At 47.2% G+C, this 15,133-nt stretch overlaps 1 protein-coding gene across 3 annotated transcripts in view; it reads left to right on the forward strand.

Moving 5' to 3' along the window:
• The window catches only part of adgrl2a (adhesion G protein-coupled receptor L2a), a 639,330-nt gene extending 624,929 nt beyond the window's left edge, over nt 1-14,401 (forward strand). For 2 of the 3 annotated variants that reach the window (XM_041208140.1, XM_041208141.1), the window contains 2 exons: nt 2,551-2,647; nt 13,285-14,401. In XM_041208140.1, coding sequence (XP_041064074.1) covers nt 2,551-2,647; nt 13,285-14,045 — 858 coding nt within the window. In that variant the 3' untranslated portion in view covers nt 14,046-14,401. The remainder of the gene's footprint in view (nt 1-2,550; nt 2,648-13,284) is intronic. The other variant, XM_041208142.1, reaches the window with a different exon arrangement.
• The last annotated feature ends 732 nt before the right edge of the window (nt 14,402-15,133 follow it).

Genomic DNA, 15,133 nt, shown 5'->3' on the forward strand with positions numbered 1-15,133 from the left:
CCGGATTCTCCGGCCCCACCACGGTGGTGAGCCAGCTAAACGTCCACTGACTTTGGCAGCACTGACGTTGGCGGCACTGGTGAATCCTGCCGGGTGGGCAGAACTGAAGGTCCCACCGAGCACTTCAGGGCAATGCATTTAATCGAGGATCCATCCCAGAATTAACCAGCTCATCCTGTTGACAGGATTAGCCTTCGAAACCCGAATGTGCACAAGACTTTCCCGCGTAATGGTTTATTTTAATTCGTTAGGCAAACAAAAGCAAAATCCTGGGTTCTCGAGGGAACATTGGGATAGGGTTGAAGCTTCTTCATTGATGGAAATCAAGACAAGGTTGCTATACGTGAGTGTAGTTTAGAGGAGGCTAAGGACCAAGCATCCAAACGGGACTCGTCTTTTGGGTACCTGCTCCTTCTCGTTGTTGGAACAGATCGAAGCTGTCCCACTGCCCTGGGCAATAGTCCTCTCTCAGACAGAACCTGATCCGATGATTTATCTCATCTGCCATTTCCTGGGCCTTGCTTTGTGCAAATTTTCCGCATATTTGTTCACATAATGGCAATGACTAGATTCTTAAAAAAGGAATAATTAATTAGATACGAAGCAATTTGTGCTATCCAGGGGGAGAGGCAGGGTGCGCTACGTCAATGCAAGTTAAACTTGTTTTTTGTTACCAGGTGTTCGAAAATATGCCGAGTGAATTGTTTCTTCAATGTCTATTGCTCAAATCATGTTGCTTCATACACAGTGGGAAAACAATACAGAACACAAAGAGTAGTGCTTTCCATATCTCCACCCTGAACAACAGAAGAAATTCAAACCATCAATGGTCATTCATCTCCTCACTGCTCATCTGATCAGTGCATTATTTGCCCATATAACCCTGTGCTTCCAAATAATTCATTCCATGCCAACTGCTTTGAGCTGTCAATAAGAGATACACTACATAAATACAAGTCTACGTTCTTTCCCTTATGCATTGCTCAGTGCAATCCTTCATGGCTTTGGCCTTCCTTAGATTGGTGATGTTTGATGGCCCTTATCTCCCTCCTTCAACTCTGCTCTCTTGGGCACCCCAATTTTCATTGCTCTCCAATTGGTACCTTCAGCTGCCTGAGCTCATGGCTCGGGAATTCCTTCCCTAAACCTCTCTACCTCCCTCACCCCCTTCAAGATTTTCCTAAAACCTGCTTCTTTGACCAAGTTGTTATCTCCCAATATGGCTTGGTGTCAAATTTTATTTGATAACATTCCTGTGAAGTGCGGCGGGGCATTTTTACTACATTAAAGTCACTATAATAAATACAAATGGCTGTTGTTTAAACTGGTAATTGTCCACAAATTTGTCATGGATTTCACATTGTTTGCTGCAGAATGTCCTTGGTTAGTCTACAAAGGGGGAAAAAAAGCCAATTTTTTTCCAATATCACAAGCTGAGTCCACCCGTGGGTATAAGTTAATTGATTGTATCCTGCAAACCAACATTGTCTATTTGCCTCTGATAAACTCTGGACAAGGTTTCCTTTGGATGCACAACTCCGACATGATGCCAGTTGTAGTGAGAGGTCCAAACCCCTGCCTTTATGGAAAGAATTTACGTTATTCTTATTTCCTATTCTGAAGCCAACAGCTCTGCGCTTTGGATGTTCTCAAGACTAGCCTCGTAAGCACGGTGACAAGAATTTGCTACCCCTTGTGCTTTTTTACTTAAAGGTTGATTTTCAAACTGAAGAAACCAGCTCAGAAAAAAAGAAAAGCAAAACATGTACAGTGTGATTGTATAATCATTGGCTGTGTATCGATTTTTAAAAAATTACTTAAGATGCTTATATTTCCTTCCCTTCAATATTCAGTACAAAATGGTTTCAACAGTTGGAGCAATGGGCACTAACTGAAGTCACATCTTGAGGTTTTAACCTGAGTCACTGTGCTTTCACAGCCAAGTTATCTATCCTTGAGGGAACATGAGACATGAGTGGGTTGAAGCCTCTGGATCTGGACTTGTTGTCAACAGGAAGATAAGCCACAAAACAGAAATGAGCACCAGCTGATGGATTTTGTTTTCAGGCACAAGGCCTGTTGCATTGCGTGGTCAGGAGAACGTGACTCTTCTGATTGGGAATGGGGATCAAAGACAGAATGCTTTCAGCTTAGCTTCTCCACGAGAGAAGGCTGGTTTCATTCTCCAGCGCTCACTTGCAGACCTCTCGCTGAGCCATGAGCGAGAAGGCAGCATCACGTAGGCAAGTTTGCACTTTAGTCCCTCTTCAAAGTCGCTGATCGTATATTTGGTGGGGGTGGGGGGAAGGAGGCGGGTTCCCATCACATTGTATTAACCCACGAGTGGAGTGGCAGCATTCCCGCTCCCGTTCCAGCGAGCTGAGTGAAACGGTAGCGTCACGCCAGCACCAGTGCCAAGTCGAGCAAGCCATTGCTCGGGAGATGTCAAGGCAACATTTTATAATAGCTTCATGTAGACCGGCCTTTTTTTTTTTCACTTTCTTTCTTTCGGAGTGCTTTTGCTCACCAGCCTATTTGGCTTATTCACAGAGTCGTATTAGAAGAATGTGGAATGACACTGTGCGAAAACAATCAGAATCTTCCTTTATCTCAGGTGAAATCAACAGCACCTCAACACTTAATCAAGGTCAGTTCCTGGAGAAGGTGGGGTGGGGGGGGGGGTAAAGAAATATATTGACAAAAAAAAATGTCTGGGGAATGGGGGTGTTGTTTGTGCGTGTCCTGGTGTAGCTTTTCTGTGATGTCGCTTCGTAAAAAGAAAATCCACAGATCTAGTGCGGCTAAAATATTATACAAGTCTGAATTTTTCTCAAAGAATTCACGATTTTTTTTTCCACAAAAAGAGCTTATTTTCCCACCTTTCCCCCTGTTCAACATATCTTGAATCCACGAAAGTGTAATTTACTTGGTTTTTGTTGGGGTAACGCAGACGTGATGTGCAAAGCTAATCAGAATGGTCATTTTGGGTCCTTCTGACAACTCGGTGAGTTTATCCAGTGGCTAGCTGAGCTCCCTTCAGACTAGGAAAATTCCAAGCCCCATCTTGGGCCTGTAGTGAGTTGACTGGAGAGCCAGCCCCATAAAGTGTTGTCGTTCACTGAGGCAGGGAGAGGACAAGTAGATAAATCCCATTAAAAAGTAAAAAAAATATCAGAAGAAACTCCTTTACCCAAAGTGTGGTGAGGGTGTGGAACTTGCCATCACAGGGAGCGGCCCAAGCGAATGGTATAGATGCATTTAAGGGGAAGCATGTGAGGGAGAAGGGAATAGAGGGTTACAATGATAGATTTAGATGAGGAAAGAAGGCAGGAGGATGGACTGGAGCGTAAAGGTTGGCGAGGACTGGTGGGGCCGAATGGCCTGTTTCTGTGCCATATATCCAATGGAACCCTGTTACCTGAGCTTCCCCATTCCTGATCACTGTGCATGCCGACACCGGTCTCGGTAGGCTGTCAAAGCTCATGCGACGGTGACTGGCTACTACAGGAAGTTGATTGGCAGTGAAGGAGTTATATCTTCAGCAAAGAGTCGAGGGAAGGTGAGAAAATGTTTTCCCGAGCCTTGTAACTGGAGACTGGAGGGGAACACTTGTCCTTTTGGCCCCCGAGACTCTGGGGTCACCTGGTTGTGGTGAAGGCAAGGCGATCAGATGGGGAAAGGCGCAACCATGGAGGAAACCAGCCCTAGGATCTCTCCATTTCAGCTAGACTCCCTGTACGAAGGCACTATCACCACTGCCTTATATTGATGCTTTCACTGAGCTCAAACTATCAAGTACTGCCCTCGCACAAAAGCAGGAAAATCTTCTCCCCCCCATCCCCGGTCCCTCCACCCACCTCACCATCACCCACACCATCCCACAGTTCTTTTAAACTCATAGCCTGAAACACTACAACTTTAACAAAACAGGCATCTCCCCCGCCTGGAGTATGGTGTCCAATTCTGGACACCACACTTTAGGAAGGGCATGAAGACTTTGGAGAGGGTTCCGAAGAGATTCATTCGAATTGTAGCAGGGATGAAGGAGTGATGGATGGACTGGGAAAACTGGGGGCTGTTCCCTTTAGGGCAGGGAAGGCTACAAGGAGAGTAGATAGCTGGTGTTCAAAATCATGAAGGGTTTACATAGAATAAATAAACTGTTTTCATGGCTGAAGGGTCGATAAAGAGGGGGCACAGATTTAAGGTGATTTGGCAAAAAAAACTAGAGGCGACTGGAAGAAAGGTTATTTATGCAAAATGTGATTATGGTTTGAAATGCACTGCAGATTCAATAGTAGCTTTCAAAAAAAAACTGGGTATATAGTACAATAAAGGGGGAAAAAGTGCAGGGCTATGGAGAAAGTGCAGGAGAGGTTCACTAATTTGATAACTCTTTCAAAGAGCCAGCACAAGCATGATAGGCCCAATGGACTCCTTGTGTGCTGCAAGGTTCTCTTCTCTGATTGACACACGTGAGGGATGCACTGTACATAGCCAGCGGTTGTATTGGGGTGCACACAGCCCATCAAAGCATCCGGGTGGAGAGACAATGAAAAATAAAGGGTACAATTCGAAAAGGGGTGCAGGAACAGAACGCCTGGGGGGGTATATGCTCACAAATCATTGAAGGTGACAGGGCAGGTTGAGAAAGTGGTTTAAAAAGGCATAGCTGATCCCAGGCCTTATTAGTAGGGGCATAGAGTACAAGAGCAAGGAAGTTATGATGAATTAAAAGCAAAATACTGCAGATTCTGGAAACCTGAAATAAGAACAGAAAATGCTGGTAAAACCCAGCGGGTCTGGCAGCATCTGTGGAGAGAGAAACAGAGTTAACGTTTTGAGTTCATATGACTCTTCTTCAGAGCTAAAGAGCTGAAGTTATGATGAACCTGTATAAAACAGTGGCTCAGCCTCAATTGGGGCACTGTGTCCAGTTCTGGGCACCACAGTTTAGGAAGAGGATGTGAAGGCGTTAGAGAGGGTGCGGAAAAGATTCATGAAAATGGTTCCAGGGATGAGGAACTTTAGTAACGTGGATAGATCGGAGAAGCTGTTCTCCTTGGAGAAGAGGCTGTTGAGAGGAGATTCGATGGAGGTGTTCAAGATCACGAGAGATCTAGACAGAGTAGATAGAGAGAAACCGTTCACATTGACGGAAGATTCGAGAACCAGAAGACAACAATTTAAGGTGACTAACAACAGAAGCAGAGGTGACATGAGGGAAAACATTTTTACACAGCGAATGGTTAGCATCTGGAATGCGCTGCCTGAGAGTGTGGCGGAGACAGGTTCAATCGTGGCTTCCAAAGCAGAATTGGATAAGCAGCTGAAGAGAAAAAAAAATTTCAGGGCTTCAGGGATGGGGCAGGGAGTGGGACCAGCCAAATTGGTCCGACAGCTGGGTTTAGATTCGACAGGCCGAATTGCCTCGTTCTGTGCTGCAGGCATTCCATATGAATGTTTGCTGCCCCATTACTGGCAACTAGCGAACATGCCTTCAGCCAGCTGACTCTGCGATCTCGGAATTTCCTGCCATGAATCCTTCCACCTCTCCAGTTTTAAGTTCCTCCTTAAAAGCAACCATCGGTTCAGACCTCTGATCACTCTCCCAGTCTCTCCTCCTTTGGCTTGGCGTTGTTTCCTCCTTATGGATCCGAAGCACCTACGGACCATTGACGACATTAAACGCCAGTTGCTTTCACTGTTGCTAACCCTCTCTATTCATCTTTAACACCCTCCAAAATTCTGCTTATTCACTGCCGCTGCCTTTCGCCACTTCCTCTCCCTCAGCTCCCAACTCAGTGTTGGCCTTTATGTGCTTCACTACCATAAAGACATGGGCTGCAAGTTGTTGTAGCAAAGGCATTGAACAAATTAACACCTAGTTGCCTTCTTTCAAATAACGAGATTTTGTTAACGCCCTCATCAATCGTGTTGCGCTGGCTGGATCAGCTGTATGGATTTTACAGAGTAACTGGTACTAGACTCATGAATTTTACACAATGATAATACTCCTATTGATTGTTAATCGATTAAGAATAGGGCTTCACACTGAGGCACAGCCATGACTTGAGATAAATATAAGACAATCCTCACATATTGATGTACCTTGATAATAAGTCGAGTGGACAGGAGGTTTTCACGTTGTAGAAAAGCTCCTTGCTGACTGAGTTATCAGACTCTGAAGCCAACAGAGACATTCTTAAAGTAAAATATTTAGCAGATGATTCATTATCTCAGACCTAAATTAAAATGTGATATTTTAAATGTTTACCATATCGCAGCTGGTTTAATAAAGGGGGAGACCAGTGATAAAATGCATCCATGAGATGAGTGAAATACCCAAATTTATTTTGTTATTGTACAGAAGAGGAGAATATTTTTGTTTTTGCTTTGTTTTTTATTCATTGTTACTTTACTATGATATATTTCCCTTCCCAAGTTACCCTTGGGTACCTTACTAGGCACTCCAGAGAGCATTTAAGAGGCAATAATGGTGTTGTGAGACTGGAGCCATGTTTAGGCATGAGCAGCGGAAGGACAGCAAGCTTCCTTCACTAAAGGACCTCAGTGGACCAGTTGAGTTTTTATGACAATTCAACAGCTTCATGGTCTCTCACCAAAACAAGCCTTTTTATTTCTGGATCTCAGTGGGATTTGAACTCACTTTCTACTGGGTTAGCCTGCCAGCCCCTGGCCAAGCAACATAACTACCTTCACTGACCGTATCCTGAAGTAGGGTACTCAGGGGGTTAACGTTGCAGTCTCTGAGCCATGCAAGTTCAGTCACCAACCTGTGCTGAATTTTACCCGAGGACACTTGTTCCTCTGGGTTGGCGGGGGGAAGGGGTAGCCCGCTTCTAAAAGCTGTACAGTGATCACCCACTGGGCACTTGTTCCAGGGGAAGGGAGTCTTTAATTATTGGCATAGATTAGAGAAACTGGGGCCGTTCTCCTTTGAGAAGAGGAGTTGAGAGGAGATTCGAAAAGAGCTGTTCAAAATCAGGAAGGGTACGGACAGAGTAGACAGGGAGAAACTGTTCCTGTTGGCGGAAGGGTTGAGAACCAGAGGGCACCGACTTAAAAGTGTTGACAAAACAGTCAAAGCCATCATCTTTTGCACAGCGAGTCGTTAGGGACCTGGAACGCACTGCCTGAGAATGTGGTGGAGGCAGATTCAATCGCAGCTTTCAAAAGGGGATTGGATAAATGCGCAGGGAGAGAAAAATTGCTGGGCTATGGGGAAGAGGGCTGGGGGTTCTGGGGGTGGGGGGTGGGTGGGGTGGTGGTGGCAGTGAGACGAGCTAAGTTGCTGCTGCAGAGAGCTGGCAATGGACACAGCAGGCTGAATGGCCTCCGGTGCTGTAACTATTCTATGATTCCATGGACAGATGAGGGCAGGGCTCGGCTGCGAAGCCTTCCGCAGTCAAATAGTGCCGTGTTTGGCCACCGCGATCGCACAGGCGCAGTTCCATCTGATCTGGTACTGATTTGCCACTTCTGGGCACCTCCGGCTCCTGATCGCAGGCTGTGGGTTTGTGGCTTTTGGGACCCAAACGTCAGAGGCACCACACTCAGCCCTCGATACTTTACTGACCGCGTAAGTCTCCCTGTTAATCGCGCGTGCTTCATTTACAAGTGACAGTATTCCATTTTTAGGGATGTTCATTCGCCCCCTCCTGCCTCAGCACCTTCACCATCTCAGCAGTCATTATTTAGAAGAGGAAAGGACCATGTCAGTAGAAAGCAGCAACAATGCAGGTGTTTTGGAAAACAGATAAATCACATCATAAGTCTTTAGGTAATCGGTCCGAATCTAGACCTGTTAACTTGCGAATAACTAAAGAGACATCAAACTAACAAGCCGACTGGCCGGGTGTTTTAATTTCAGCAACTTAATACCTCGTTGCTGTCCATTCTAAATGAAAGTAAATGCCTCGTGGAATTAGTTAGGATAAGGACTAGACGCATTGCAAATCTCTGAACAGATCCCGCATCAGCAACCATGCATCCAATGATTTAAAACGGAGGCATGGGGGTGGCGGCAGGGGGGTGGTGGTGGTGAGGCGGTGGGACTGTGAGCCGGAGGTCACCTGAGAGATTACCCAAATGTTTGTGGATGGCTGCACGCACCTTTGCTGTGATTGTGTGCAGCTTGCCTCCAGCCAAGGCCGATGCTTAAATCGGCTTCAACTTCACGCAGTCCCGAATTTCCCCCTCTCCGACCCCCTGACCACCTTCTCCCCCACCCCCTCCCTCCCTCCATTCCCCACAACCCTCACACGAGCGCCTTGAGAAGTGAATGGAAGGAAACTCTTTAATCGTGAGAGAGAGTGGCGGCCGGTTCCCAGATTCTGCCTCATCCAACGCTCGCAAACCTTTTCAACGATCCGGAGATGGAAGCTCTGCCAATTTTTATTCCCCCAACCCCCCGCCGCCTCTTTCATTTTGTTCCCTCACTCTCCAGTGCAAGGAAATGCTCCTGCTGTGACCTGTGAGGTACCTTTTGGATGTTAACTGCCGCCAGTTAAATGCAAACTGCCGATGTTGTTGACTGGCCGAGAACAGGCAAGGAATTGAACCTGTGATGCTCTTACGCCTCCCTGGGTCAGCTACTCACTGGATAAACTCACTGAGCTATTGCGAGAGAGAGACAGAGACAGAGAGAGAGAAAGTGGAGGAAGAGGGTGGATGGGGTAAAGGGGGGTGGGGGGGGGGAATTAGGTCACCTTTAGCATACCTTGCAGCTACAACAGAATGTGGGCCAAAGCTTATTTAGACAATAAGCAGGGAATTAGCAGTGAACAAGTGGACAGTTCTTGTGCAGTGCACAAAATAAGACTTCCTCAATGCAAGGAAAACAGGTTATCAATTTTCACCGTACTCTTTGCAATGTGGCTCTGGCTTACGTGTCAGAGTTGCAGGGGCCTTGTTAAGCCTGGAAAATGAAGAGGAGGGACAGCCACCCTTGACCATTTTTGGGACCTCTTTTCTTTCTCATGAGCAGTGATGTAATGCGTAGCAATTTTACTTCGTAGGTGATCGGACCTTGTCAGCTGAATTTTAAACAGCAGCCCATTTTGCTTTTTTTTTAAGAGGGCCACCTTCACTTGTGTGTTTTGAAAGAGTCTGTAAGCTTAACGAAATCAAAACCAAACTGACGTATCTTTTTCTGTCTTGTTGCTTTAGGGATGACGGGCAATTATCTACTAACAAATCCTCTTCTGCGACCCCATGGCACTAACAACCCTTATAACACCTTGCTTGCGGAAACCGTTGTCTTTAATTCCCCTTCAGCTGACGTGTTTAGTTCACCAGGTGTGCTTACTTAACTCTTGGAAAACCATTGTTAACACAACCGCTAGAAGTTTCTCTTTCGGGCAGTAGTGGAGAGGTTAGGGTGGACTGTAGTCAGAATTACCCTGGCCAATTGAAAAGAGTATTGGAGTCACTTCAAAGCGAGCTTTATCACATTAATGGTGCCCTGTAGCCAGCAGAATATTAAATACAAACAAATCACCCCTACCTCCCCTCCCCCCCAAAATACCTCTCACAAGCCAGAGCATTGTCATAACAAATTCAATTGCCCCACAATTCCCCCTCCTGCCCTCCATCCTCCCCCCACCACCCCCCATTTCCCAGCACGTGCCAAATGCTCCCCTAACGCTCGTGACCCCCAAGGGAGCATGAATGAAGCCTCTGCGAAACTGAACTAGACAAACCCTAAGATTCAACAAAATAGAAGCAAAATACTGCGGACGGTGGCGAACTGAAATAAAAACGGAAAGTGCTGGAAAATCTCAGCAGGTCTGGCAGCATCGGTGGAGAGAGAAACAGAGTTAACGTTTCGAGTCCATATGACAATTCTTCGGAAGAAGAGTCTTCGTTCCGAAGAAGAGTCACATTGAGCCCAAAACGTTAACTCTGTCGCTCTTTTCACAGTTGATGCTGGACCTGCTGAGTTTTTCCAGAACTTTCTGTTTTTATTTACCCCAAGGTTCACTCCACAGTCTGCCCTGAGTGGGCCCACTTAATGTACTAGGGTAGTGACCCATGCTAGAGAAGGGAGGAGGGATTTTTGGGGTGAATGGGTCAGGGCTCCTAACTCTTCCTGATTGTCAGAGGCCCCTCTCCCTGCTTGAAACATATAAGGGGGGGTGGAGGGGGCAGCAGCAGAGAGAATGGTGGGTGCAGTCCCCTCCCTCACAAGTAGGTGAACTTTGGGAGAATGGGTTTGCCATTGGAGATGGAGGGGGGAGTGGAAATGGGGGTCTGAATGTAAAGGCATGTGCTAGTGCAAGGTAACACCTTTAGGAAAGGGGACATGCCTGGCAGTGAGGAAAGAATTCAACTGTGACTAGAAGCGGCGAGTAGGAGCATTTCCCTTTCGCAAATGACTAGCACCGATAAGGCCTCACCATAGAAAGTCAGCATTTGAATGAAACCAAGTCAGTTGATGCTCTGTTGACACGAGGCCTCAAATCAGAAAGGATGAGAGTTGGACCTGGAATTTCCACCTGTTCTCAAGCAGACTTATTACCACTGCGAGTAAATCAAAGCATTGAAGCTTAACTAGCAAAGAAAGAAAGGAGAAAAAGTGTGTGTTTTATAAGTGGTGTGTTGAATCTAACCCGAGTTTTCTTTTGTTTACATTATTTGTCTTTTGCTCTTTCCTTATGCTTCCCTCTAGTGACCTACAGAGAGACAAGTATGGGAGTCAAACTTAACTTTGCCTATCAAATGTAAAAAACAATTCCAGCATGCTTGTTTAATTTCTTTTCTCTCTTTTTATTTGAAATGAGGCAATTGGTGAAAACATTACTGGAGGCCAAGAAGTAGACTCAGTGGCAAAAGGTTTACTATGATTATCTGGCCGTAAAGGAATGTGTATAATTGCAGTCACACAGTTGATAAGTCAGGGATTATAGACTGTACTTTCACAAGCCAGAGCATTGTCATAACAAATTCAATTGGCAGGATCCCACTTCGTTGCTGTTGTTAAATTTAACAGTTGCCCCAGTGTTACGGAGCTGACCAGACCACAAAAAGAATTTCTCTGCTCTGTCAGCTCTGCTCTTAGGAGTTTGTCACCTTTTGGGTTTGGGGAAGGGTTAGTAGGCTGAGTTTCCTGCTCTCAACGTCCAGTGAACCCTGATGGAAATGGGCGTGTGGTGGATACCATCAGGCATTCCGAGATCCTGCCTGTGTGTACAGGCCAGGCTAGAATCTTACCGAGGTGCCAGTGGCACTGTATGCCAATGAGAGTCATACCCGCCTCCTGGAAATTGGAAAGGGGCTGGGGTGGAAACTGGCCAGAAAGGGATAAGGGTAACAATCTCCTGATTAAAATCTGCACAGGCCAACAGAACTGGTGTGAATTCAGCTGTGCGGAATGAAGTGAGCAGATGCCATATTGGAGACTCCAAAGATTTCCACTGCACGTTGGTCCGCTGGAGGCTGAAGGTGGCCTCCAAGGCTGAACGAGCATTTCACTTCCCCCCCCCCCCCCCCCAGCCCCAGTCATTCCATAACAATAGGCAAACATAAGAGATGAGTCAAAGTCTGAACCCAGGCCCTGGATCGCACAAATAAGGGAAAAAACTGGCCACCCCTTCCTCCCGCCCCCTCTACCCCCATATCAGCTGCATCAAACCCAATTTCAAGACTGGGCTCTGGATGGTAATTTTTTTGCAGACTGATTTCTTGCTGCCAGCAAAGCTCTCCTCCTTCAAGCCAGTGGAATCCAACCTAGCAGTCATTCTGTGGCCAGTCACACTCCGCTCACATTTTGCATCATTCCAGTCAAAGTAACCGAGAATACAAATAGCACTTTCCAAAGCATGCTGTGCTCATAAATGTGTGTGTGTGTTTGTGTGTGTGTGTGTGTGTGTGTGTGTGTTTTCTGTACATGTGTTTGTAATAAATCATGTGCTGGCTGTTTTACATGTCTGTGCCGTGCTAGAAGGAATTCTTAGTTGCTGGAAAGCACAAAGCTAGTAAATAAGTCCACTTCTCCCCATTAGCTGTTCCTGCAAATGTGCACGAGGCTGCTGCTCTTCAGCTGGTGGATTCCAAGCATCATCTTTTCATCCAACCACACACATCTGCTGTTGGCAAAGTTCACATTCTGCAGCCTGTCGTTGAAGACCTTTGCCCACGTTTCTTCAGCTGCCCACCAGACCCATGGTCTCTAAGGGCGTTATCCCCACAAAACGCCCTTTCTCTCTCTCTCTCTCTCTCTCTCTCTCTCCCCCCCCCCCCCCCCCACCCTCCTCCCACCACCTCTCGCGCACTCTGCAATAGCCGGTCAGCAGCGTTCACTGTGACCGATGCAGACCGCAAGGTTGCGGAGGGCGTGGGTGAGGAGGGGAGGGAGGTGCCCGGCGGCTCTCGAAAGAAAGCTAAGTGTTTTTTTTTGCTGGAACAACGCGCGTAAGGAAGCGGAAACAGAAGCAGAAAGCCCTCGCTCTCGCCTGAGATCGCATTTGATGAACCCTCGCTCTGACTTGGTTTTTCTGAGATATTTGCGTGATCCTTCATGTTACAGTGATCATTTTACTTTCTTTTGTATGTCAGCTACTCTTACACCCGATAGCCTGAGCAGACAGACTTGATGTGAATTGCCCATGTGAGTCGACCCAGCTGATGTCTATAGTGTTTTCAGATGGTGCTTGTGGAGCCTGATACTTGTAGTTCCAAGAGGATGACTGTTCGGTGTTTGTCATGCTTACTTTGTGCTTGTCCATTTTTCTCCTCCCCCTCCCCCACCATTCTTTGCTTTGCACCATAATGTTTCATTGCAAAGAACTGTGAAATAGTCCTGCCTGCTCGTGTCTGGATTTAATTTGGTTCCGTTTATTTGCACATGTTTTGTGAAGGTGGTGCATTTACTTCCCACACCCACCCCCACCCCCCCCCCCCCACCCCACCAAAAACCCCCCTGCCCCGCCAAGTCAACTTTAAGGTACTTCAGGACAAAAACCCATTTTGCCTTGTCCTGCGTCGAGCCCCACATTGAAAACAGGAGATGCTGCCGAAATGAAGTCTCCCCCTTCTTCGGTGATGTTGATTTAGTTGAATGGTGGGGGTGAAGAGGGCGGGGAAAGCGAGCATCTTCATATCTTACTGCTCTTAAATGCTACCAGTGAAACTATTTTTGTTTTGTCCTGAACTACATTAAAAAAAGATTTAATTTCTCTTTGGCTTGGAAGGTTTAGCGCAAATGGGACAAAGTGCTAACTCAGTCATGCATCTTCTTTTCTTCTCTGCTCTCGCTTCCAGGTCATTCACTGAACAACGGCCGGGACACAAGCGCAATGGATACTCTACCACTTAACGGCAACTTCAACAACAGCTACTCCATTCGGAATGGGGATTTCTCCAACGACAGTGTGCAGGCGCTGGACTGTGGGATAAGCCTGGGCGACACGGCCTTCGAGAAGATGATCATCTCCGAGCTGGTGCACAACAACCTCCGGGCCGGTGGCCCCAAGGCGCACAACCTCGACCGCGGCCTGTCCGCCAAGATGGCCGCCGCCGGTGGCAGCAGCAGCGAGGACGACGCCATCGTGGCCGATGCTTCGTCCTTGGCGCGCGGCGACCGGCCGGGGGACCCGCGGCAGCCGGAACTGGAAGCCCCGCTGATCCCGCAGCGCACTCACTCCCTCCTCTACCACCAGCAGAAGCGGGCGGAGCCCGAGGCTGACGCCGGCTACGTGGCGGAGCTGACGGCCGAGGTCGACGGCTCCCTTCAGTCGCCCAACAGAGACTCCCTGTACACGAGCATGCCCAACCTGAGAGACTCTCCATACCCTGAAAGCAGCCCCGAGGCAGAAGAAGACTTGTCCCCTTCCAAGCGCAGTGAGAATGAGGACCTTTACTACAAGAGCATGCCCAACCTAGGTGCTGGGAACCAACTCCAGACGTATTATCAAATCAGCAGAGGCAACAGTGATGGATATATTATCCCCATTAACAAGGAAGAGTCTATTCCAGAAGGAGATGTGAGGGAAGGACAAATGCAACTGGTAACTAGCCTGTGAAACACATGCGTTTAAAAACTCAGCAAAAGATAAAAGGACCTCTGTAAGGTGCCACCCCTCGTATCTACCTGAATAGACAATGCAGCCACCTGTGGTGCTTTTACATTGTACAGGAACGAGAAACAGCTGGCTGCTGCCACTCTGTGAAGACTTTGTGAGGAATAGGACTCTCTCGCTACACAGAAACAGTATTGTTCCGTCGCAAGCTAAACCAGACAAATCCTAGGGTCTCTGCGCCTTTGTGCACTGCTGTTGATGCAGTGGGAGAACTTCTGGCCATTCCAGTGCAGCCGTCTTGAACACAGTTGTATATATACATAGTTGCACCTTGTATCCCTCGCCCTCCCCCCGGCAATTCCCGGCACCCCCCCCCAACCCCCCCCCCCCCCCCCCCCCCCCCCCCAACCTCCCCTTCCCTACCCCACCCCTTCCCGCCCAGCCCAGGCCCTGACATTGGCCTCAGGCTCAAATCCAGGCCTCGGGCCCGGCCACACTTTATAGTAACGAGAGGAAGGTCCTGGACCCCTACAGCAGTTGTAATACCTTAACGCTCCCGGAGAGGCTTTGTTGAACGTAGAGATGAACTGTGCATCATTGCTTGGTTTTAAGAGCCGGTTGTCTCCTGGCATTTTTTGCGAACGGAGACCCTGGTCAGTCAAGAGCAGCCCAGCTGCAGGCCTTACACCTCATGTTCATTCAGCTGTACAGTTTATCTGTTCTCACTGAGAAATGGCTAAAGAAAATATATTTTGTTGTATTGCTATTGTAAAATAAATCGAATACGTTGTCAGACCTGAAATATAAGAGAATTTTAAACAGAAGGAATTTGATGAAAATATTGTGTGAAGCTCCCAGTTGCACCAATGATAAAATCTGTTTTCTTCTTTAGTTCACAACTAGCCCATCATGTGGAAATCTCCTCATTTTTACTTCATTGTTCACCCATTATGGCAACCCTCTTTCTTTTTTTTTTAAATTTAAATAAAAAAAAAAGTATTTCTCTCTCTGTCTCGCCCACCCATCGAATCCACCGCCTTTTAACGATTTATTATTTGGCCAAATGAGTTGCGCCCTTTAATCTTTACTGA

This window comes from Carcharodon carcharias, chromosome 16, assembly GCF_017639515.1.
Source record: "Carcharodon carcharias isolate sCarCar2 chromosome 16, sCarCar2.pri, whole genome shotgun sequence".
In the NCBI taxonomy this organism is placed as follows: Eukaryota; Metazoa; Chordata; class Chondrichthyes; order Lamniformes; family Lamnidae; genus Carcharodon; species Carcharodon carcharias.